Raw genomic sequence first — 25,280 nt, 5'->3', positions numbered from 1 at the left:
CAGAGACGGAGAGATGTTTAGGGAGCGAGGGAAAGCAGAACATTGAGGCCAAGTGGTGTCTGCGTGATGTCTTCCCACCACTATCCCCCCCCCCCCCCCTCATTTCTGGAGCTTCATTGACATGTGTTACGAAGAGAGCGAGTGTGAATGTTGACAAGTGAGTGTCACAAGTGGAGAGAGGCCCACGGCTTTGGACAGGAGCCAAGTGCGGACAAGGTTGTATGCACATGAGCATTGGAACAAACAAACACCAAATATCTGATGTATATTAGATACACACATTTGTAAACTGTCACCGAGAGCACTTTAAAACATGCGCACACCCTCCTCTGTGCACACGCACACACCTCCCTCTCCTCCCTCAGCTCTCCCCTGTCCGTCATCCGATACCGGTGAGAGCGATGGTGGCCTTAAGAGAGACAAAGAGTTTCAAAGAGGTGCCAAAATAATGGACCCTCTACCTTCCCGCAACGCACGCACACACACCCCACACATTTTACCTTGTGTATGGTACTGGCTTTTCTACCCATTAACTCTCACTGACTAAACACACAAACACATGCATGTATGCAGGGATAAACAGAGGAAAGTAAGGAATGGGGAATGAGGGAAGATAAAGTAGGGGGAGTTGGGGAAAAGAGAAAAAAGCAACTCAGGATGTTTTTAAACAATGCCAGCAGTTTGCTCTCTTTATCGCAACCCTTGATCTCACCATCCGGGGGAGAGATGAAGAGAGCTGTCTGTTTGTTTTGGGGTGGCTTGGGGAAAGATAGATCAGCTTAGCCTGCCCTGATCAGAGAGACTAGTGCCTTAGGGGAGGATAGCGGCTCGCTAATCTGCCATATATGGAAAATGGCCAGTGGACACTGACTTAAATGACAATATATCGGCATGTGTGTGAACCTCTCATTGGTGGAAGTTGGAAGGACACCACTGTGTTTGCACTGTGTATCAAGTTCAGGGCAACATTTCACCTTTAACAAAATCAGCAAACCAACCACTGGGGCCAGTTTGTATGTGGAATACTGAAAGACTGTAATTCAGGGTATTGGAGTAAAGCCTACATTTTGACATGTAACTGGATGATGAAATCTAAGAAAGTACTTGAAGCACTCAAGGTTTATTCAATTAGCTTGAAATTATATAGATAGAATTGTAAAAATGTATTTGCTTACTTTTCAGTGAGTTGTTTGAAAACAATGCAAAACTGCTGACACTGACTGTCTCCCCACCTTCAAGAAAAGGCTTAAGACGCACTTGTTTCGGGAGTACAACGGTACTTAGGAATGATTTGCTGGACCTGATGCTAGTTTCCTCCAGGATCACAATGACTCTTATTGAGAGACTTGTTTCTCTTGTTGGTTAGTTGTAACTGATTTAAAATCCTTGTACTCGCTGTGAAATATTTTACTGTTTTCTACAGGTACACTCTTGCACTTTTTGAAGTTCATGTTGTTTAATTGTGACTTGTTTAACTACATGCTCTTACGGTTCTTCCCTTTGGCACTTATTTGTTTTTTTTCACAATGTATGTTTTGGCTACCCGCAATGTTTGGGGCTATCTCGTTATGATCAGTGACCTATGCACTTTTGTAAAGCTCTCTCTTGGAAGTCGCTTTGGATAAAAGCGTCTGCTAAATTGATAAATGTAAATGTAACTATGCCGTTGAAATTCAAGTATACTGCAGTCTTAGTTGGCACACCAGGGGTGAAGGGGGTCAAAGCAGCTGGAACTTGTTTGTGACCTGACTTCTGTCCCTCTCCCTGCAGAGGTCGTATACACTGATCGTGGAGGCATTGGACTTCAACAATGACTCATCCACGGGCAGTAAGTATTCCCATTAACTCTCTCTCTCTCCACTCCCCATCAGGTTTCACCTTACAAAAATAACATGGCCCTTGACCTGGAAGCGCTGGTTCAAACCAAAGAAATGGGGGGTGCTTAAAAGGGTGATTGACTGGGTTTTGGGAGTATTTCACACTGTTTTTTAAGGTCTCCGAATAGGGTATGTAACATTGGTTGGGCTAAAAATGGCCCGGGTGCTGTTCTATGCCCCCTGATGCGTCCAGTGAATTTGTGTTTGTTGAATTTGTGTGAATTTGGGAAAAAACGCTAGGTTTTGTCCTTTTATGGTATGCTCATGAATATATAGATGAGCTGCGCACTGATTGGTTGGTCTACAACGAGTGAAGCTGCGGAGCAAAGACGCAACACGGCCAACACTCACTGAAACATGAAGGTGGAGACTTGAAATAAAAACTTACAAATAAATCAATTGTGTCTACACAACACTGTTTTCAACAGATTGACTAGATATAATTTGAAATGATTATGTTAGTTGTTTCCACTTCTGTTGTCAAAGCAAACAGGATCGACTTAGGTGGGTAACGTTAGCACTAACGTTACAGCTTAGCAAACAAACTATCGTGATTCAACTCAGCTTCAGTTAGCTCTAGCTATCTTGCTGAAAAATAGATCTGGACAAACATGCATCTTGAATTGTAGATTTACATGACAACACGGGTTATTTATTTGAATAAAACAGTCAGGAACATGAAATAACGTTCGCCCATTGCCAGTAAACTAAATCATCACACATTCTACCGGTGCTAGATACAGGCACGATACGTTAGCATTGCTAATAACTTAGCGACAACATCATACGATTGCTGTGATGAACATAAGGTTGGAACAGCACCTCTTGTCAGCAACAGCTTCATAGCAAATCTTGCTTTACATTGTCCCAGGTTTTCAAAACTGTCTTCGGTGAAATGGTTCGAGCAAATGTGTAATTGAGGGTCAAACTGCACAAGGATCTTCTCATAGACGAACATCACAGCCCGTCGAGTGTTTGGTTCCATGGGAAGACACTGAAAAGTGTCAGCATTCCCTGTACAGGCTGGAACACTGCATTTACGACCATAGTCAATTTTCAATAGCCTTGAAAAACGTTCTTCTTTGTATATCAGTGGAAGTACACAGAGCAGCGCGCAGCAAATTTTTGGGCATGACAAAGGTACAGACCAGAGCCAAAAAAGGTCGAGCCACCGAACTGACATCAGTTCGGTTGCTTTTTCAAAACCTACCGTTTTACAGCTACATTTTTTAATTGTGAGATTTGCATAGGAAAGAGGTGTCAATGGACTTTGGGGTTCACTGTATGTCCATTTTACACACTGAACTGTCATTATTCAACTGTGACAAGGTAAATTCGGTTCTGCAATCAATGACCCCTTTAAGGCACACTTGCGTGTGTAATGCTTATGAAGTGAGTTAGGTCCAGGCTGTCCTAAGAGAGACCTTTGCTAGGAGGAAAGAAAAGGGGATTGGAAGGAAATAAGAGAAACGTAAAGAGGTTCAGGGTTAAAGTTGGAGACGGCGAAGGTAGGGAGCCCCTCATCCCAAAATGTTTACAAATATTTGATGGCTGATAGCAGGTAGAAGGCTACTTGTTTGCTTTTATCATACTTGTTGTTTACAAATGAAGTCGCACTGTTGTGCGTGTGCATGTGCTCCCGCTCCCAATTGTAAAGTCCCATACCGTTGAGCAGTGCACAACTGGATGACAAACTAGATGTTGCCCAATTAAATTGTCTCTTAACCCTTTCTTAACTGTTTATGGTTACTTACGCTGCTATAGAATGATGCAATAGGACCATTCAGAAAATACCGACCGCTAGTGCGATAAGTGGAGGAGGGAGGGAGCATGCTGCAGCTGAGGTTTGTTTGTTTTTCGGCTGGACCGTCAGCCCTTAGGCGGTCAGTGGGAGCACTGGCTGTGTGTTGCATTTAGCGTCCCCCAGGGAGCTATTATAGGGCCAGTGTGAAGTCGGCCCCTGAGTACGTTGACCTCTGTCCAGGTGTGCTTTGGCAGGAAAGGGGGAGGACAGGGAGAAAGGCCCAGACAATATTGCTTTGGGCTTGAAACTGAATTGTACTTTTCTGCCACATGGTTTGCCACAAACTAAGGTTTTATATGAAAATGACAAATCTTATATTTTTTAGCCCTCCTGCTGACACATAGAACTAGATCATATGAAAAGAGCTATTAATTAAGAGGGCCAAACAAGGACTGGTCAAATATTGATGGTAAACGTCAACAGGATAAGGCAGGTGAATGGGAATAAGCAGGCTGATTAAAATCTGTTCCATGATGATTTAAAGCTAATGTTAAACCAACCTAACAAGTACTAACTTGTTTAATGCCTTACATTTTGCTTCAATAATCTTGACCCATTGGTTCAGTACCAACTGTCAGGCTAGTGTTACCTTGACTGCCCAAGCAATATTCACCATTGAACTGAGAGGTTTAAATATTTGTAAAGAATTTCTCAGGTGGTACAGTAAACGTCTTTGATGTGAACAACATTTATTCATCTGCTCCCTCAGTGCTAGTTCTTACACCATTTTCATCCTGGGCTTTTCCTGTTTGATGTGACTGGTTGCAGTTTGCTTCAAGGTCGGGCTCCAGTTTCATTTTGTCCGTTTTTTGGCAAAGACCCTCTTGCTCCAGCCTTGGGTAGAGCAAGAGTGTCACCTCACCCCAACCACACTTTACACCCCTCCGGAGAAATACCACAGTCCAGCTCAGGATTCTAGAATGGTCTGAAATATGACTATGTCTGGCCTATGGCACTACAACTGACACTAGAGTAACAAAAAACACCTCCCCAAAAGTAAGTAAATAAACTCACATACTTTTTAGGCTCTCTTGTGAAGCTTTTGAAGATCTTTGCAGAATTGCTGCAGTCATACATTGACTGCTGTGTTTTCAATACACTAGTAAACGATGTCAATGGAACCTTTTTATATAAGCTCTTTAGGACTCTTCCATGGAAATTGTGATCTTGGTGCAGCTGGTGTCCTTGGTGTTCCAGACCAAGGCTGGGCAATGCCCAACTCTGCTTGGGTGGCGACCTAAGCAAAGGTTGTGTTTGTTTGGGTGAGAGGGCACGGAGGGTGGCAAAGCGGTCAGGAAAAGACGTGTGTGGGTAGAACGATGGCCAGACAGTGCAAAGACACGACTGGAAGTCATGTGTTTGTTGGCAGCAGTGGACGGCTAAGCTCATTGTAGATATGAATAGGTTACTTTCACTAGCAAGTGTGGATTTGACTATGTTTACATGCATGTGTCAAGTCTGGTCTTGTTTTATATGCAACATACTGTTTCTTTATTCCCATCATGTGTGCCCTTCTATGATCTTTCCCTCCATGTTCCCTAATCAGGTGTGGGAGGCGAGGTGATCGAGAGAGCTGTCCAGTCGGGCATGATCAACCCTAGCCGCCAGTGGCAGAACGTGAAGCATAATGGGCCGGTGGCCCAGTTTGAATACCAGATCCGTGTGAATTGCGACGAGCACTACTATGGCTTCGGTTGCAACAAGTTCTGCCGGCCCCGGGACGACTTCTTTGGTCACTATGACTGCGACCACAACGGCAACAAAACCTGCCTGGAGGGCTGGTCCGGTCCAGAATGCAACACTGGTAAGGGTTTGAAAAGAATTTGCATTGTGTATGGTATCCCATGCAAAAAGTCATTGCGTACATGTGGTCAGTCAATCTGATGATGATGATGAGAAATGACATGCAGGCCAGCGTTGTTAGTGTGATAGTTGACCAAAACAAGACTTTTCCTTCAGCCAGATGAAGCTGTCGTAAAAACAGACGTTTAGATGAACCAGGCTTACCTGAGCCAGACTAGTGTGACAGAAAAAGAGAGACAGAGTACAGGAGAGAGTTTGAATAACTGATATCAGGACAGGCAGTCAAGCTGGCTTTTTCAACCATTCAAACAGAGGTATTAGTGCTGCAGATTCGGGCCCCATGCAGTGGCTAGTACAAATAGTTAGCATTGCCTTTTGGAATTTGCTGCTGCAACGTGCCAGCGCAGCCCCCCTCACCCCCGCCCAGGCCCTGTATCCTCCAACAGGGGATCGCTGGCAGGACCCGGGATAAGTCTTGGATTTTGTAGGATTACTGGACTAGTTGGAGATTAGAACATTCCCACGAGTTTGGTGGATGAAATGGTGGCAGAGGGCCGGGGATGATGATGATGGTGGGAGAGGGTGGGGGGGTTAGGAGTGTTTTTGGAGAGGGGGCTGACATCATCATTGTTATTCTCCACATCACTTTCTTTCTCATGCCCTTGTTTATTCCCAGTTATCATGTTACACTTTTATCTTTCTCTCTTTCTCTCTCTCTCGTGCTTTGTCTGCTACCCAGCTATCTGCCGGCAGGGCTGTAGCACAAAACATGGATCCTGTAAAGTGCCAGGAGATTGCAAGTAAGCTCTAATTTTTTTTTTGTTTTTTTACTATTGTTACTTGAGGTACCCTACATACGCCTTTAGCTTCCCAGCTGAAAACAGAACTAGCGTCTATTGGCGTTGTAGATACTTTGTTTTGGCTCACTCCATATGCATACAATAGTTTGTAGTTCACTCCATACTGGTGCAACACTGTCAATTGGTTTTGCTGTTTATTCTCACATTTTTGGCTATAAACACTGAGATCATGGATTGCCGTTAGCGAGGGTGGTGATGTCTACCAGGGGAAAGATTGTATGGTTATGTGCTTGAGTTCCATCTGTTTTTGTTATGACTCAGCCACCCTTTCTGGTGCCCTGTCCAGACAAGCTCTTCTCCTGACAAGAGAAGGAGCAGTGTTTGGCCCTGTCCGATCCAAAATGTTTTGAGTCTGTTTATAAATCCCTTTGTGTATGTGTACGCTTCAGGTGTCTGTACGGATGGCAGGGGGAGTACTGCGACAAGTGCATCCCTCACCCTGGGTGTGTCTATGGCACCTGTGTGGAACCATGGCAGTGTCTGTGTGACACCAACTTCGGAGGCCAACTCTGTGACAAAGGTAGGAGGACAAGGACAAACACACAAAGAACACACAGATAAGTGTGAGTAACTATTATGTTATGGAAGACATGAACCCAGATGTGTGTCATAAGTAGTAGGTTACACACACACACAACACTCCCTGGTGCTTAGGCAGTTATACTGACGTCTAGTGAAAAATGGAACATCCCCCCAACCCCCCTGCTATTTGTTCATGGTCCAATCCTGTCTTCCAGATCTGAACTCCTGTGGCACGCGCCAGCCTTGTCTGAACGGGGGGACCTGCAGTAACACAGGGCCTGACAAGCACCACTGTGCTTGCCCCGAAGGCTACTCCGGGGTCAACTGTGAGAGAGGTGAGTGTCCCTCAGACAAACTTGGCTGTCACACATTGGAAAGATATCAAATGATACACTGTAGATGTAAACACAGTGGTGATAATCTTGTTGTTTACACTGTCTTTTATCTCACTCTATCGATCTAGTTTTCTATCTGTCTTAGAGACTCTACTCACTTCCTTTCTTTTAACTTTTACCTTTGATTGCTTCATTCTCATAACTCAAAACTTGTGTAACGTTCATCTGGCTTGTTGATTAGCTCATGAGTTCTTCATGTGATTTAACTCCTGGCCGGGACCAGATCGCAATCACTCGTCCCTGAGACTCTGTGGGAAGTTCTGTCGCAGTTCAGGGGTCAAGGGTCAGTTCTGAGCTTAACCTATCCGTGCAGGGAGGTTCCTGGCCAGCATTCTTTGGGGTGCTCAGTGTCCCCATCCCGTGGTCACCCCACCCAAGAGGATGTTGCCTCGTTAAGGCAACGCCCAGGGAACCAGAGAATGAATCTGCCCCTTTATTATTATGTGTATATATATTTTTTTACATTTATCCGGATAACTTGTCCCACGCCCTAAGGTTGTTGTGTTTTGTGGAGCTACCTCATTAGGTCATTTTTATATATTTTGTTTGTTTTTGAGTGTGAATATCTCTTAGGTTGGGATACTTTACTAACAATTATGGTTACACATTATTTATTTAAGGACATGAGTTTGTTGAAAAGGGTTTGTGATTTCAGTAAAATTATCTATGTTTGTTTGAACTTAAACTCGGTCAATAAAGTTTGTGTATAGTGTGTTGTGAGTAAGTCGACAGGAGACCTCGTTTTGCATGGGGTCATTCGAGGCATGACTCAGCTAATTGTGGATGAAGCCCCATTTGTAGGCTTTAGCAGTTGGAAGTATGGGGTTAGTGTTTGTCTAGGAGAGTTGCCCCCTCTGTTTTCTCTCTCTGTCACTCTCTCTATCTCCTCCTGAAAGCTGTCACTGCCGGTCATCTCAAAGAGGGGATGGAGGGAGAGAGAGAGAGGGAGAGGGAGGGGGAGAGGGGGGGTTTCCAACCAAGCTTTCTTCTCATAGCCAGCAGCTACTCCCTCCCTACCTTGGTCTACTGTTCTTCTTTCGATCACCTCTTTTCTTCCTCATGCTTTTTCTCTCCACACTTCCATATGGTCTCTCCCTCTATATTCCCTCTTCCTTGTCTTCTGTCCCCCTCCCTCGCCGCCTAAAGCCTTGTCACCAGTCGACAGTCTTCATTCTCCGCTCAATGCGATCCCAGCCAAGAATGTAAACCATTCATTGATTAGTGGAGGAGAAATCCATTGTGACTCGTGGCGTTCACCTCTTTCCGTCTCTTCTCTCCATTTCCTCCCCTCTTGCTGTTGAGGGAGAGGATGATTTGCACTCAAATGGAAGTCATGGTGCGTGGCCGTGTGGGTCAGTGCGGCGTGACAGACGGCTTCCTGCTAGTCCCCTCAACACCCCCCTTAGGGGCTAGTGAGAGGAATATTGGGACATTTTCTTTTCTTAGTTTGTTTTTGTTTTGCAAACTCAGGCTTCTTAAATACCGTAATTCCTTATTTCCCTCCCCTTACATGGGGTTTCTTTTTCACTCCATCATTTGCGGTGACAGTTTCTGCCATCGCATTCCATTGCCTTATCTTTTCCCATCTGGTTTGGCCTCTGCCTTTTTGTTGTGCACTCCCATCCATCATTATGCTCGCTCACTCTCTTTGTCTCTCTCTTCATCCGTTTCTCTCCTGATCTGTCACTTTCTCCTTCTCTTTACCTCTGCATCAGCATTTTTCTCCTTGACTCAATCACCTTCTCTCTCTCTCTCTTTCTCTCTCAAAATTAGTTTTGTCACGTGCGCGCGCGCACACACACACACACACACACACACACTGAGCCTCTGCATGGTGTGGTCCAGAGCTGGTTAGCGAGAGGGCAAAGGGGCTTTCCTCTCTGCTGGCGGTAGCCGGGGAGAGAACTGAGAACCGGTGGGAACTGACATGAGCTAGGGGGGGAAACCCAGCACCCACCTCACCCTCCTGCAGTGTGAGAACCACAGAGAGAAACTCTCTCGCTCCCTCTTTCGCTCTTTCTCTCTCTCTATTCCTCTGCGCCCCCCCCCCTTCTTCTTCCAATTTGCTTTGTCATTCACTCATATTGTCACTCTCTCTCATCCTCTCTTTCTAAACTACCCTCCTCATCCACTTCAGGCCTTAATGTTCGTTTTTCTTTCTCGTCTCCTTCTCCTTCCAATGCAGCGGAGCATGCCTGTCTGTCGGAGCCGTGCTTCAACGGGGGCAGCTGTGTGGAGACCAGCCAGGGCTTCGAGTGCCAGTGCGCCCCCGGGTGGAGTGGGCCCTCCTGCACCAGCAGTAAGACCTGATGGGTGCACGGGGGGACGGATGGGAGTGGGATTATGAGGACTGTTGACAACCCTGTAGAATTGCAACGTCGGATGAGAAATGCATTTGGAGGCTCATATAGACATGTATGAATTAATAAGGAAGTTAGTACTGAAATCCCAGGATGGAGGCTAAACGTGTCCTCTCCTCCTCCTTTTGTCAGATGTGGACGAGTGTTTCCCCAATCCCTGCAGTCATGGGGGCATTTGTCAGGACCAGGTCAACGGCTTCAAGTGCACTTGTCCATCCCAGTGGACTGGCAAGACCTGCCTCATCGGTAGCTTCATCTGAATCCCTTCAGTTCACCTGAATCCCACTGAGCTTTTTCTTCTTCTCCCCATCATTCTCCCAACATTTGAAAAGCCACAACTCGTCTTGGTCCTTGACCCTCCAGTCCTCCTCAATCCCAAAATATTTCAGCTTGCTTCAGTACCTGTGACTTTTCTAGTCATTCCTCTATTTGGTTTCTTAGCTATTTATTCAGTATATTTATATATTTTCCCAAAAAAACACAAATGTGAAAAAAACAAAAAAAACAGCGGACAGGGACAATCATGGGACAGTGCTCTGGAGGGTTTTAGAATGGAAAAAAATGGAATGGAAATGTGCCCACGCAGCAGGTCCCTGGCCTGGTGGTTAAAAACCTGATTTTTCACATGTTGAGCCCTGTGTGATGGCGCTGAGGTCTTTTGGGCATTGCATTCCATTCCATGGCTCCTTTTGGGAGTCCTTGGTGGCAATGGATTAAAGTGGGATTTCCTAATCTGCAGGGGCAGGATCATCCTTTAAGGAATGACTCCTTTGGGACGGGGTCAGGGACAGGGGGTTGCTGTGAAGATGTTGGTGGGTGCCGTAAACTCTATTCACTGCTTTTAATCCACTAACAACTGGCCCCAACTGCCCCACACTTTTCCTCCACAATCTCTTTCCCTCTTCTGGCCTTTTATTTTACCCCCTCCCTACAACCTTCACCGATTCACCATCCACCTCTGGCAGGATAGTTCTGTTTGTTTGTTTGTCCCAATAGCTTTTCTCCATGGTAACAGACAAGACTCTTCTAGAATGAAAGCGGGCTGACCATAGATATATATAAAGGGTAGATGTCTCGTCCGCGTTGCCGGACAACAGAGTCGAACGTCCGCACATGGCGGCCATCTTGCTACAGTCAACTCGCTCACCCATAACATTGTGTTGATGCTACATGTACTTTTTAAATGATCATAACTTGCTCAATTTTCAACCGATTTTGAAACGGTTTGGTTTGTTATCAATGTCAGAGATTCTGCATACTTATGAATAATTATGTTTTTTTTTTAATAGAATAGAAGTATGCAGTGGCATAACGACATCTCTGACATTGATAACAAACGTACATGTAGAATCAACACAATGTTATGGGTGAGCGAGTTGACTGTAGTAAGATGGCCGCCATGTGCGGACGTTCTAGACTCCGCCGTAAGACATCTAGTCTTTATATATATCTATGGGGCTGACCACCACCTCCCACCACACACACATTCCATTGCTAGGTTACACACACCTCTCAATCTGACAATGGAATTCCTTTTCTCTTGTTTTTTTTCTTGTCATTGTGGGGTTTTAGACGCCAACGAGTGTGACATGGATCCTTGCGTCAACTCCAACTCCTGCCGCAACCTGATTGGTAGCTACTTCTGCGAGTGCCTTCCCGGTTGGATGGGCCAGAACTGTGACACAAGTAAGTATCAGGAACCACTGCTTGTAGGTGTTGTGATGGCAGCTCAGAGAATGCAGGCTTTGGTTCCAGCCTCGCTCCTACAGCACCTTATCTATTAAGGTGGCTCATCTTACACAGAGGCCAAGCAATAATTATTTCTAGAGCCATCGGCTACTGTTCTGGGGTGTACTAGCAGCAAGCACACAATATTGTAATTCTGAGACCCAAGGTTAGACCGGCTGACTGTAAATCAACTCTTTTCAAACAGGGAGTGACTTGTGTGTTGGGGGAGGGGGCAGTGTTTTTCATGGCAGCTCCAGTAAAGGTTAAGGCTATCGTTCATCTTCAGGGCCTGGCCAAGCCCTTGAGCGTTTTATGGACCAGGGGAGTGGTCAGTGTGGAAATGGCCTAGTGCAGAAGAAGAGGGGAAAACAATTACTTAGTAAAAGAACAACACACTTTTATCGCAAGTCATTAGGTCTGCTTGCACAGCCAGGCGGACGATAACGTTAAGATAACGTCTGCCCACAACAATCGTGTGAAGGCTTGGCTAACCAAGGCAGCGTGAATCACTGTGCTTTTCCCACCCATTCTTAACAAGCTTATCTGGAGGAAAGCTCACAGGAAATCTTGACAAGAGTTCTTATCAGGGCCATGCCTTAGTGGAGTCAAATGGTGTACATAATGTTTTTTTTATAAAAAAATAAGTGATGCCCCCTTTTTTAGACAAACATTTTATCATTTCAATTATTACAATGTGAATTATAATGTTACTCTACCATCAGATGTCAACAACTGCCAGGGCCAATGTCAGAATGGTGGAACCTGTAAGGTAAGTGTTTCTGTTTGATCAGATTGATAAAAAGTTTTTAATGTTTTTTTTTTTACCCCTTTCTGTCTTCATTCTTTGTAGACGTTTTAAAAATGGCATATGCTGACACATGCTCTAAGAGCACAGACACAAGTATCTGTGTGTGTTAGATAGAGAGACAGAGACAAGGGATGTGGATAGACGGAAGGCTTCCATACAATAGATCAGATTACCATAAACATTCTTGTCCCCTGCCAGGGACACAATTGCAGTTGTGTGTGTGTGTGTCCCACTTACAATGGTTTGTTTTTTATAACACCCATTCCACCCACCCTCACCGCCGATTTCTTTCTCTCTGTCTCCCTTTCTGTCTTTGTCTCTATCTCTCTCTCTGTCTCCCTCTCTTTCTTGCAGGACGTGGTGAACGGGTACAGATGCGTGTGTCCGCCAGGCTTTGGTAGCGAGCACTGTGAGAAGGACATCGAACAATGTGCCAGTGGCCCCTGTTTGAATGGTGGCCGTTGCCAGGATGACACAAATGGCTTCCATTGCCTATGTCCATCAGGTTTCTCTGGCCAACTATGTCAGGTGAGCAGTCATCAGACCACTCCCACCACCAAGGACTCTCCACGGTGGGTAGACGTTTCCCAAATAACAGATTTAGAGAATCAAATGTTTCCTCACATCAAAACATCCGTACCTGGTTTTAGATCAAGGCTCTGCCTCATCAGGGAAGGCAGAATCTTCCCAAGTGTTGGATACAAGTTTAGATAAGTGCTTACCCATAGAGTTAATGGTTAATGGGAGGATGTGGGAGGTGAGGTAATCGGATATTTTAATCTGTTACAGGGAAGCCTCTCAAACTCTTAATCTCTTGGCCATGATCTGTTTTCATACCCTCCTCAATGTTGTCGCTATTGTTTCCCTTCACTCACCTTTCTCTCTTCTCGCCAGCCCCTCCGCTGTAATGTACTCGCACCCGTGACTCACTCAGGGATCGATGCAACACGAAACCATGGCTTTGTCACGCTTGTTAGCACTTGGATGCACAACGAACAAACTTTTATCTGCCAAATCTAACCCCCCACCCCCCCTTAAGACCTTACCATTTGTTGAGATTTGGCTTTTGGTTCTTGAGCTGGTTTCCATGGTAATGTGTAGAGCAGTGATGCCGGTACTAAGTAATGCGTTACTCTAATCTGAACACTTTTTTCAGTAACGAGTAATCTAACGCGTTACTATTTCCAAACCAGTAATCAGATTAAAGTTACTTGTCCAAGTCACTGTGCGTTACTATTTTGTCATTAATAGTAAAATATATATTTGATTTCTTCTTGCGTCTCTGGGAGTTAAGCCTATGCGACAATTAAGTCACATTTTCAGCACGAGGGTCACGTCACGTGTATATACATAGACCTACCACTCAGCGACACAAACAACAATGTAGCAGGAGAGAGAGAGATGTGCATTTTCAAGTTGGAAATACAATCACTATTTTGAGTATTTGTCAACTAAAGATGGAAATATCAAGGTTCGTTGTACACTCTGTGCTGGTGGCGACAAAGTGCTATCAAGCTACAAAAACACGACGTCAAATTTGAAGAAACATTTGGAGTCGTAGCACTGCACAGTCAAACTTATAGAGCCAGTTGTCAATAGGTGTGTTCGACTTCATGCAGCACCGGCGGCGCTGACAGCCGGCAGCAGCCGGCTGCCTTGAAGTTGAGAATGCCATTGGCTGCTTCAAGTCAGCCGGGCTGCAGGCGACGCCGGCGCTGCATGAAGTTGAACGCACCTATTTTTATGTTGAGGCGGCGGGGATGTTGTCGGCAGCTGCTGAATGTAACTAATAAAGTAACTTGTAATATAACTTGGTTACTTTTAAAATCAAGTAACTTACATTTAGTCATGGAGCAGACGCTCTTATCCAGAGCGACTTGTACGTACAGGGACATTCCCCCTGAGGCAAGTAGGGTGCCTTGCCCAAGGACACAACGTCATTTGGCACGGCCAGGAATCGAACTGGCAACCTTCAGATTACTAGCCCGATTCCCTAACCGCTCAGCCACCTGACTCAACTTGTAATGTAACTAAGTTACTTTTTCAAAGTAACTGTGGCAACACTGGTGTAGAGTATTACCATAGGCAATGCCAAATTATAGGTATGCCTGTCCTTACGTTAGTCTAATTGTCATCTTTTTCTTTATCTCACCTTCTCAGCTGGATATCGATTACTGCATGCCAAGCCTGTGTCAAAATGGTGCCCAGTGTTTCAATCTGGCAACAGATTACTTCTGCAAATGTCCTGAAGACTACGAGGGCAAGAACTGTTCTCACCTTAAGGACCATTGTCGCACCACCCCCTGCAAAGGTTTATATTGCATTCTGCTATTTTCTTTTTCTTATTATTTTGGTATTCACAGTGTTGCAAGGAGTCGACTAAGCATTTCTTAGGCTAACTGGTTAAGCTAACTGGCTAGGCTAACACTAATAAAAGCTAACCCTTGTAGATCTTCAATCTGAGGACACTTATTTTATAGCCAACTGTAAATAGGAAAAGGAGGCTTATGTAGCCGGAAGAGCTGTAAATTAATCTCGCTAACTCAAGGCCATTGTGCTGAGTGTGTGTCATCCCATTGTTGTTTGGAGGCCTAGCATTAGCGAGCCACACCACAAACCCATTTTCTGCCTTCTCCCCCAGGCCCTTGTTACCATGGGAAGGGTTAAGATTTGGTTTCATGTTTTTAATCCTGACAGTGCCAAACTCCTTTTTGACAAGGACACTCCCTTCAAACATCACCTTCTGACAGAATGCCTAAGCTTCTGAAAATGTTCCCTCCTCCCGCCTTTGTTCACCTCTTGAAAATGGCCCAGAAAAAAAGCTGCCAAGTTCAGTGTGTGTTCTTCCTGGTAGATTCTCTGTTGACCCCCCTTGGTGATTAGTAGCATGGAAGGTGTGTGTGTGTGTTTTAGAGGCTTCAACCTTTGATTAGTGCAAGAACTAACCCATAAACAGACATAAAAAAACGAGTGAAAATGTGTGTTTTGGGATTTTCTCATTTTCATTGCTTTATCAGAAATAAATGCGAACCAAATAATCTGAAATATACGTCTGCTCACATGAAACACATCAGGATTACCGTTACCGCCTTTTAATAGCACTAATCGTTTCCTGCGCCCTGCTGCTCCTTCCTCTGCAGTGATTGACAGCTGCACAGTTGCTGTGGCGTCCAACAGCACCCTGGGAGGGGTACGTCTCATTTCATCCAACGTGTGCGGTCCCCACGGGCGCTGCCGGAGCCAGGCTGGTGGCCAGTTCAGCTGCGTGTGCCAAGAAGGATTCACAGGCGCCTACTGCCACGAGAGTAAGTTACACCTGTGTTTAATCCAGAAATGGATATTCATGTGAATGGTCGAGGATAAATGGGTGGAAAATTGTTCCATTTGCAAGAGATAAGAGGGGTTTTCCCCCCCAAAAGAAAAAGAGATATATGAGGGCAATGAGGTGTTTTGAAGGACTGTAAAGTCCCTCTGGTGGCACTGGCAGGCCTTAATACTGATTGTCCGTGTGTGTGTGTGCTTTCTCAAACCAAAGTAGGCCAAAAGTCAGTCACACAAGCATCTCAGAAGCAGTCATAACAACTACTGACTAATGACCTCTTCCCTGTCGCGACACATCACAAAACATACTGTGTGGAATGTCCGGTAGCTCCATCCAAACCGGTGACGCTTATCTTCGACACATTCTTAAGAGAGACCCTGGGTTTGGAGTGGAGACCCCCCCCCAGCAATACTTTAGGCATCAGTGGCCCCGCTCCATTTGATTGATGTGAGGGTAGCTGACTAGCAGCCTAGCTTGTAGAAAGTCACGCGAACCAGCCTGTCAGTAAGCAGGGGTTATCAGTTTTGATGGAGGGGAGGGGCAGGCCCCAGGCAAGGCCTATCCTGTCTCAAGCCAGGGGTAAGATTAATCACCCTCCCTAGCCTTCACAGGCCAATGGGAGGCGGGGGACGGGGACGGGGGGCTAGAAGTTGTTAAATGAGTCCCCCCCCACCGCACTACCACCGCCAGGAAGTCTGGTTGTTCGTGCTCTTCCTACTCCTCTCCGTCCCTCCCCACCCACCCACCTTGCTCTGCTTTGTTTTTGAGTGACACCAAGGAAAATAAGGCATTCTGGGGGAGTTTGTGCTTAGTTGTTTGACCTGAGATGGTCAAAGTACAGTATACGAGGCTCGAGGGGATAATGCTTCAAGTCAACTGAAAGGCAGTGTTCTTACTCCTTAAATGGGGTAGAGCTAGGCTGTGAAACCCTTGTTCCTGGAGAGCTACAGCCCTGTACGTCAGCCCTAATTGTAGCTAACCTGATTCAGCTCATCATCCAGGTCATTACTGAAAGTGTGTGTGCCTGAACATTGTTCCTGGACTATGGACAACCCGAAACTCCTAGGGAACAACCTAGGGATTGACAGGCTCTAAGAGTTTGTGGTGGTTTGCATGCTTCTATTGCATGCTTTGAATGTGCATGTTGTCATAATTAATTTTCTTTCTCCCTCCCTCTCGCTCTGCCTGTTACTTTGTTTTCCTCTCTATCCCTATTTCTTGTTCTCCCTCTCCCTTCCCATCTCTCTCGTTCTGTCTTTGTGTCTTTATCCCAGATATAAATGACTGTGAGAGCGGGCCATGTCAGAACGGGGGAACATGTATCGACAAAGTCAGCCTGTACCAGTGCATCTGTGCGGAGGGCTGGGAGGGACCCAACTGTGAGAACAGTAAGTTCTCCCAGTGTCTTGGTTCTGGGGGGTCTGTCTCCCACTTTCTATTCAGTTTCCTTTTTTAGAAATCACCATAATGTACAGTATACAACATGTCTTTTATAAATGTTTTTCCACTTTATGAACTGACTTCCATGTATTTCCCCACACTGTATTACATGTCTCACAATTAGCCTTATAGTGTATCTAAACACAAATATATATATTTATTTGTATTATAATTTGTTAAAACCCTATAGTTAACATATACAGTTAAATGTATCAATCTTGCTCTTGGGGGGGGGGGGGGGGGGATAGATGAATGCCCTTCTAAAACTGGTCTAACCTGGGGGTCTTTCAAGATGCCCTGCAGGCTGTCAGAAGTGTTCATGTTCAATCCCCCTTCTACCTTGCTCAGACATTGATGATTGCAGCAAGAGCCCCTGCCACAACTGTGGCACGTGCCGAGACTTGGTGAATGACTTCTACTGCGAGTGTCAGAACGGGTGGAAGGGAAAAACCTGCCACTCTAGTAAGCAACTAATACACAAGGTTTCCTTCCACAAGATGTGTGTTTAGCCCGGGGGTGGGATTTGGTGGGGAGGTGGGTTCCAGTGTAAATTGTGTTTGGGACAATTCAAATGTTGGTGGTCGTGTAAGTGCTTGAGTTGCGCGTGTGTGTGTGATGTTGTGGCGCATGTGCGTGCTTGTCGCCATATGTGCGTCTGCTGTGTTCACAAAGGCAGAGATGGCACAGGTTTAGAGGGCAGGCTTTAAGACTATGACTGACCCAAAAGTGAGCTTGACTGCCGCATGTTAGCTAGCTATCGCTAACACAAGCCTGCTGTTTACCCAGGGGAAAGTCAGTGTGACGAGGTGACGTGTAACAACGGCGGAACATGCTACGACGAAGGGGATGCCTTCAAATGCATGTGTGCAGCTGGATGGGAGGGGGCCACCTGTAATATAGGTGAGTTTAGCAACCAGCCCTCACCAAGATATACACCATCAAACCTTTACATGGCAACACCTTAGCTTACACATTCGCAGTAGTAATTTTCTGTGCACATTTCAGTATGACAATTTTAATTCCATTGTGGTTTTCTGCACTTTGTTTTCAGAGTTTATTTCAGATTTTTTCACATGCTAGCCTGTTGGTTAAAGGTTCTGTTTGCCAGCTAACATGATGGCTAAAGGTTATGTTTGTCTCCCTAGCGAAAAACAGCAGCTGCCTACCCAGTCCCTGTGAGAACGGGGGCACCTGCGTGGTCAAAAGAGACTCCTTCACTTGTGTCTGCAAGGAGGGGTGGGAGGGCTTGACCTGCAAGCAAAGTGAGTGGCAGTGTGGGAGGAACAAATGTGTTTTAATAGACATAGTTTATTTTTATATATTTATTTATTTTTAAAGTGATCATTTAATCGCTTTCACCTAAAACCCACCCACATAATTTTTTGAGTGTATCTGAACCTCCCAAATGTGTGTCTCACCTTTTTTATTTGTCCTTTTACAGATTCCAACGATTGCAATCCCCACCCTTGGTAAGTCAATCCCAAACCAAGTTAGCCTCAGTAAACACATCTCTCCTTAGGAATGTCCCACTGCTGATAAAACACACATTCCCACATACACACATTGAAACGTGCACACATACACACAGTTCTCATATACTGACATGTACACAGTCAACAATAGGCGGAATCACACGTTTGACTTAAGACTTTAGGTGGCCATCATGACTTTTATTTCCCCATTCTGCTTCTACCATACAGCAGCCTAACGATAACAACATGACTACAATTTACACGTATACACGTATTTAACTGTGATGACTTGATACATTCCTTCTTAGATCTTGTTGATTAATTATTATGTGATTGGTTTGGAGATGAACCAATATCTTTTTTTCTTTCTTCCTCCAGCTACAACAGTGGGACTTGTGTGGACGGGGACAACTGGTACCGGTGCGAATGCGCTCCTGGATTCGCCGGACCTGACTGCAGGATTAGTGAGTAATTGACTCTCTCTGTCTCTCTGTCTGTGTCTGTTTCTCTGTCTGTCTCTCTCTCTCTGTGTCTCTCTCTCTGTTTCTCTGTATCTCTCTGTCTCTCTCTCTTTGTGTCTCTCTTTGTCTCTCTGTCTGTCTCTGTTTCTGTCTCTCTCTCTCTCTGTCTCTCTCATTGTCTGTCTCTTTCTCCGTTTGCTATGCTTAAGCAATGACAAAAGTCAGGGCTAAGCCAGAGCTAGGTCAGGACGTATTAAGGATGCGATGGGTCTACAGGGCATCACAGTGGCTGAGGGCTTATGGTCGATGGGTTTGATGTGTTCATGCTTCAGTAAGCGCTTTGATCCTGTTAAAGGCATAGGTCAACCTAAATCAGATTTGGGTCTAATACCCTAACTATCCCTTTAAAGGGAGCTTTGAGCTAATTTGGTTGTTTTTTTAGTGGTATTGTTTACCACTGATGACATCCCCACCCAGTAAGCAATGGACACCAATGGTTAGCACGCAAACCAGGGCTTATGATACCTAGTGCAGTTATTTCCCTCCTATAGATGGTCATGGAAAATGTGAGCAACTGACCCTGTTAGCCTGCCGCATATTTAGATCTTGATACTGTTGACTACTTGTACTCTCGGACCCCTAATCAGTATTGAGTTAGATTGGGACAAGTTAAAAACAAGTCATTCTTGTTCTCCATCTCTCTCCGGAGTTGCTCACATTTGTCGGTCAGACGAACAGACGCATTTCAGGATGATGGGTCTATGGTAGGTCCATAACTGATTGGGAATCTAACACTTGCTATTCTCGCCTGCATGTGTCCACAGACATCAATGAGTGCCAGTCCTCGCCCTGCGCTTACGGCTCTACATGCGTAGACGAGATCAACGCCTACCGTTGCCTGTGTCCACCCGGCAGAACCGGACACAGGTGCCAAGAAGGTAAGGGCCCAAGCAGCCATTGCTTTCCAGCAGTCCACGCTCCACATGGAGTTAGGAACTACACTTTTTTAGGTGCACTACCACCTATGGAGTGCAACTATATTGGCAGAGTATAGAAACTAAGCCTTTGAGTAGTAGTTAAGTCTGAGGCAATGTTGACATGGATTCCTTGTTATTTATTTCTGATTTATTTCTATGCCTTGTAGTCACTGGGAGACCATGTGTTGTCAATGGATTGGTGGCTGCTGATGGGACTAAGTGGGATGATGAATGCAACACCTGCCAGTGCAACAATGGGAAGGTGTCTTGTACAAAGGTGTGAAACGTTTTTGCAAGTTGTATTAAACTGAAAGCAGGCTGTGATGCATTTCGAACCTAACCTACAAAGCAGCACAACGTTAAAGTTTTCTTGGTTTTTCAATTTGAGAACAAGATGGTGTGCCTTGTTAACGGACCAAACAGTAAATGGCTTTAAAGGTTACTACAATGGTTTCCCTATAGATCTGGTGCGGCCCCAAGCCATGCAGACTCCATGGTAAAACGCGCGGAGGCGATTGCTCGTCCGGCCAGTCCTGCGTGCCGATCCGCGATGAGCGTTGCTTCATCAAGCCCTGCCCTAACCAGGGGGAGTGCTGGTCCCCCTCTCATCGCTTCCCAGTTCGTGCCGAGTGCCGACCTGATGGCAACTGTGCCAACGTCACATTTACCTTCAACAAGGACATAATGCCACAAGTGAGTTGATAAGAAAACACATTTCAGTCCTAATCTTCCTCGAATGGTCCTGGGGGAGAAAGTAGTTCACACGATGGGTTTCTCAATTGGATCATGAACAATACATTCATTCACTTAGAAAAGACAATAAATGGGCTGAGACGTGGTCTGAAGGGAATCAAACTAATTTGATTAAACAATTTCTACTTTGTGATGAGGGACGAGCCTTTGCTTTGGTTTCCTTTAACTCTTTAACCTCTAACCTTTCTATGTTTGCATGTTCCAGGGCGTTACCGTGGAGCACATCTGCAGTGAGCTGAGGAGCCTGTACGTGGTGAGGAACGTCTCGTCAGAGTACTCTGTCTCCATGACCTGTGAGCCGGCGCTAACCGCCAACAACGAGATTCATGTCACCATCGTAAGTTCACTCTGAATTATCGTGAGAATTGAATTTGTGTGAGAATTTGTGCTTTTCGTGTTATTAATTTAGCCCAGTAGCTTATGCCAAGTAATGGTGAGGTTATGTTTCCTCATAGTAGGATGATGTGATTTTCAAAGTCAGGAAAAACAAGTAATCCAAGTTTCTCTGATATTTGAAGTCAACAGAAGATCCAAGGAGAGGCAAGTCGCCCATCAAGGAGATCACCGACAAGATCATTGATTTGGTCAGCAAGAGAAATGGCAACAACACTATCATCACGGCCATCGCTGAGGTCCGCGTCCAGAGGAGACAAAGCCACATTCCCAGTGGTAAGAAACATCTTCCTTTCAAGCGCATCTGTTGGTGATTGAACATGGAATTTTCTCCAGCTAGCAGACTTTTCGAGTTTTGCATTTTCAATATAAGTTTCCAATATCAAACCACCATTTGATGACTTTTTACTCCAGGATTGTAATCGACATGTTTTGATAATTGTAACTATTCTCAGACAATATTTTAGTTTTCTCAACCCCTGTATCCCTCTCTTGTCCCAGCAGATTACCTGGTGCCTCTTCTGGTTTCCCTTATGATTGTTATATGGGTCCTGGTCGTGGCTTCTGCAATGCTATGGTGCCTCAAGCGGCGGCGGAAGCAGAGCACCCACACGGGGGTCAACACCCAGGCCATGCCAGTGACCGCCGAGGACAACAATGCCGTCAACAACGTTCGAGAGCAGCTCAACCAGATCAAGAACCCCATAGAGAAGAACACCCCTGGCAGCCTGCCTTCAGGCAAAGACCAACACCACCACCCACACTTCTTTGAGGACAAGAACTCGGTCAACGCCAAGATTCGGACGAACAACTCCGATGTCGGGACGCATTCAGAAGATGAGGAGTCAGAGAAGAGGCTTCAGAAGGCAAGGTTTCCCAGGCAGCCAGCGTACACACTTGTGGACCGAGAGGACAGAAGCCTGCAACACACATCTGGAAAACACCCCAACTGGACAAACAAAAAGGACAACAGGGACTTGGAGTCAGCACAGAGCTTAAACCGATTAGAGTACATCGTATAGCGTAAAGCTGTCTTATTAGACGGTCTCACTGTCTCTAGACAGTCGATACAGGGGACAGTCCATAGTTCATTCGGTTATGTTTTTGAATCAAAAAGATGTTTTTATCTTTCCCTGGTTAATTTATGTTTTGACAAGCAAAGTATGTTTATACTAGCAAATAACAATTGGCTGTGGTTGGCTGGATTTCCAGGTGCTGCAGGTTCACGTCTGAATCAAATCTAGTTCTGAGGCATTGCTTTGTGTAAATGGAGAAAGCAATGTAGGTTAACAAGCAATTCTATGTTGTTCTGAAAGCTGTTAATTTTTTTTTCTAGTCCCAATAGTATTGTGCAAGCAATATCTATGTAGGATCCTGGCTTGGAACTAGTTCTGTATTTGGATAGGCTTGTGCGGTGCCATACTACAGCAAATATCAAAAAGAAAATATTTATAACAATTTTTTGTTTTGGGGCAGGTTGAGTCTGTCAGCAGTTTCTGCCAATATGAAGAATTTAAGTGTCAATGTAGAATGTTGTATAGATTTGTACATATTTTTAATTAATCATTGTGTATATTTGATTTATTAACTTAATAATCAAGAGCCTTAAAATATCATTCCTTTTTTATTTATATTCATTGTTTAGATTTGAAGGTTTGACAGCTTTGTAAGCTTCCAACTTCCTTTTTTTGGGATTGAAATATTGTTTCAGTATGTTTCAGAAATGCCAAAAGTGTTCTTGAAAGAATAGTTTATTTTTTAACAATAGGATGGGCATTTTTGTGCCTGAAAAAAACATTTTGTACATTTAGTTTGTTGTTGGATACCATGTTATGTTAAATGTGCCAGGATGTTTATTGTAAGTACTTAAATATAAATGGGAGCAAGGTGACAGATGACATAGTAATAGAATAATGTTGCTGCTGCAGGGTCCTTATAAGTAAAAAAGAGGCAGACACATTGCTTGCCACTCAAAATTTTTTAAGGGAACAAGCATTTACTTTAAGGTTGATGTCTGCATGTACAGTGTGAGTACACAACAAAGTGTAAAGTATGGGACTCATAAATGTCCTTGAATCCTTTGAAAACAAATCAAAAAACCTTATTTTGATGTATTTGCAATTACTATTTGCATTTATTAGCGTAATAGGGATACATTTGAATAAAGTTAATACTTGAAGAGTTGTCCAATAAGAACACTGTAAAACTGTCATGTGACACATTGCCTTCTTTTCATTGGAGATCAAGAGGCTGTGAAGATGTTTTATTTCAGTAGTTTGCCCTTTTTAAGATCTTTCATAATGGAGGATGAATCAAAACAAATTGTACATTTGATTTTAGCATTACAGAACTTAAGAATAAAGTATTTTGTTTTGAGGATCCTGGCAATAAAGTCTTGTTTTGAAAAGTAATATTTATTAAATATTTTGTACAAAAAAAGAAATACTTTGACTAGTGGTGTTTTCAATGGGGTTTCTTTGGCAAAGATCCGGGTTGTTATGCAAGTCACTTCTAGCCCAGACAACAAGACTAATGATGCGTTTCTCTGAGAAGCCAAACAGAGGTTACTTTGTCTGTGGCCCCCAAACCATCGCTGTCCTCACACACACATCTCCTGAGACATGTGAGAGCATTTAAAAGGGTAAGTAAGACTTTATTTATATAGCACATTTCATACAAGAATTGTAGCTCAAGGTGCTTTACATAAAATCAATAAAAACAATAATACAAGTGATAAACAATTCAAATAAAAATAAAAATCCCAATAAGATCTCTGTTCAAGAGAGAAAACAGGTCCGTACACTGTGGAACCTGCATGGGAACAAGCCTGTCTTTCTCACAAATAAACAGCATGAGACACTTGCGAAACGAAAAACAAGCAAGATTTTCTGCTATACTCTGCTAAACTTGAAAATGGTTCCTTGAACCCAGTGCACTGGGGGCCTATGCTATGCTAGCTTTTATGCTTCAGTTCAAATTAGTAAGACATTATTTATGTGCACTTTTTTTGTAATTACGTTTTGGGGTGGCACCATTTATCACAAAAATGGTGGTTGATAAGCAATTCAATATGCTCTCTTGGGCATATGGCCCTGTTTTCATTTGTTTGCTATGTGTTATTCTTTGGGATGCAGAGATTCCCATGCCAATGTTTCCCCATAATATTTGTAAAACCCAGTCACACTCTACCCTCCACTGCTGTGGTCTCAGCTGACTCCAGAATGTCTGACTTCCTGCCTTCTTTCTTCTACGTCTTTTCACAAATGAGAGTGCTTTCTCTTCCCTATGTAACCCCCCCCCCCCCACACACACACACACACTCCAATATTGTCCTGGTATCTGTGTATATATATATCCAAAACCATCCAAACGATTACATGTTTGATAGGAAAGCTGGAGAAATCGTTTCAGGGTTTCAGGTCATGAAATCAATATCAATGTGCTATAACTGCTTCAAAGCACCTCTAAAAATAATTAACCATGGTTGGGACACAACACTGCACTGTGTTGGATGCAAATGTTCTGTTGCTGTATTAATAAACTGCATCCATCTTTCTTGGAAACGTGATTCTGCCTGCCTGTTGAATAACAAAAAACTGCTCTCATACTTGAATGCATACCTCAAGTTTTTTTTAAGGACGGTGAAAAAAGAGAGCTCAAAGTTCTGTGCCATTTAAGCAAGACTGTTGTGTCTGTACACACATAGACTACCAACTCATATTGTTTTCATAGCACATGCTCTATGAGGGGTGCGGCTGGACATGAACAAGAGTGTGTGTATGTCTGTGTGTGCGTAACTTTACATGACTCAGCCTGGGAGAGACTGTGTGAGAACTGCAACAGTCGGGAGAGAGGGGAGAGACTCATGATGTCAACACTCCCCCAGGCTGGAACAAACCCAGAAAGAGAAAGGGAGAGGGAGGACTGAAGAGGCCAATGACTGTTTAAGCTGTTCTCCTTCGCTTAACTTTGTATCAATCAGATACGTTTTCGGGGTTCAACGTGCACTGTATCACAAGGTTTAATACAACCTACTAGCATTTATAAAAAGCAACACGCACTCCCATAGCAACCAGAGAAACATTTCCAAATTTGAGCTTTATGTAACTGCAATGTAACCTTCAAAAACAGTGTGCTTTATTTATAACCTGTTATAAAATATTGGGTCTACTTAAATAATGTTGTTACTGATAGAAAACTAGTATATTTGTAAAGTATGATAGTTAAATTAGCTCTACAAAGTAAACACAAAGTAAATGGCAGTGGTAAAGTACAGAACAGAAAAAGGAGTCAGTTTGTGTTAAT

General features: G+C 44.2%; 1 protein-coding gene across 4 annotated transcripts in view; it reads left to right on the top strand.

Moving 5' to 3' along the window:
* The window catches only part of LOC136965124 (protein jagged-1b-like), a 28,164-nt gene extending 4,760 nt beyond the window's left edge, over positions 1-23,404 (top strand). Inside the window, exons 1-25 of one of the 4 annotated variants that reach the window (XM_067259132.1) lie at positions 1,282-1,361; positions 1,771-1,828; positions 5,228-5,485; positions 6,224-6,284; positions 6,734-6,864; positions 7,082-7,201; positions 9,447-9,560; positions 9,754-9,867; positions 11,194-11,307; positions 12,072-12,118; positions 12,512-12,685; positions 14,318-14,468; positions 15,298-15,462; positions 16,754-16,867; positions 17,268-17,381; positions 17,706-17,819; positions 18,065-18,181; positions 18,361-18,388; positions 18,770-18,855; positions 19,677-19,790; positions 19,997-20,106; positions 20,292-20,522; positions 20,788-20,919; positions 21,101-21,251; positions 21,477-23,404. In XM_067259132.1, the coding sequence (XP_067115233.1) occupies positions 5,269-5,485; positions 6,224-6,284; positions 6,734-6,864; positions 7,082-7,201; positions 9,447-9,560; positions 9,754-9,867; positions 11,194-11,307; positions 12,072-12,118; positions 12,512-12,685; positions 14,318-14,468; positions 15,298-15,462; positions 16,754-16,867; positions 17,268-17,381; positions 17,706-17,819; positions 18,065-18,181; positions 18,361-18,388; positions 18,770-18,855; positions 19,677-19,790; positions 19,997-20,106; positions 20,292-20,522; positions 20,788-20,919; positions 21,101-21,251; positions 21,477-21,997 (3,240 nt within the window). In that variant the 5' untranslated portion in view covers positions 1,282-1,361; positions 1,771-1,828; positions 5,228-5,268 and the 3' untranslated portion in view covers positions 21,998-23,404. Of the gene's footprint in view, positions 1-1,281; positions 1,362-1,770; positions 1,829-5,227; positions 5,486-6,223; positions 6,285-6,733; positions 6,865-7,081; positions 7,202-9,446; positions 9,561-9,753; positions 9,868-11,193; positions 11,308-12,071; positions 12,119-12,511; positions 12,686-14,317; positions 14,469-15,297; positions 15,463-16,753; positions 16,868-17,267; positions 17,382-17,705; positions 17,820-18,064; positions 18,182-18,360; positions 18,389-18,769; positions 18,856-19,676; positions 19,791-19,996; positions 20,107-20,291; positions 20,523-20,787; positions 20,920-21,100; positions 21,252-21,476 lie in introns of those variants that run through there. The other 3 variants (XM_067259130.1, XM_067259129.1, XM_067259131.1) reach the window with 3 other exon arrangements.
* The last annotated feature ends 1,876 nt before the right edge of the window (positions 23,405-25,280 follow it).

This window comes from Osmerus mordax, chromosome 21, assembly GCF_038355195.1.
Source record: "Osmerus mordax isolate fOsmMor3 chromosome 21, fOsmMor3.pri, whole genome shotgun sequence".
NCBI lineage: Eukaryota > Metazoa > Chordata > Actinopteri > Osmeriformes > Osmeridae > Osmerus > Osmerus mordax.
The sequence above is the reverse complement of the archived record's forward strand: the minus strand, read 5'-3'. Positions and strand labels throughout refer to the sequence as shown.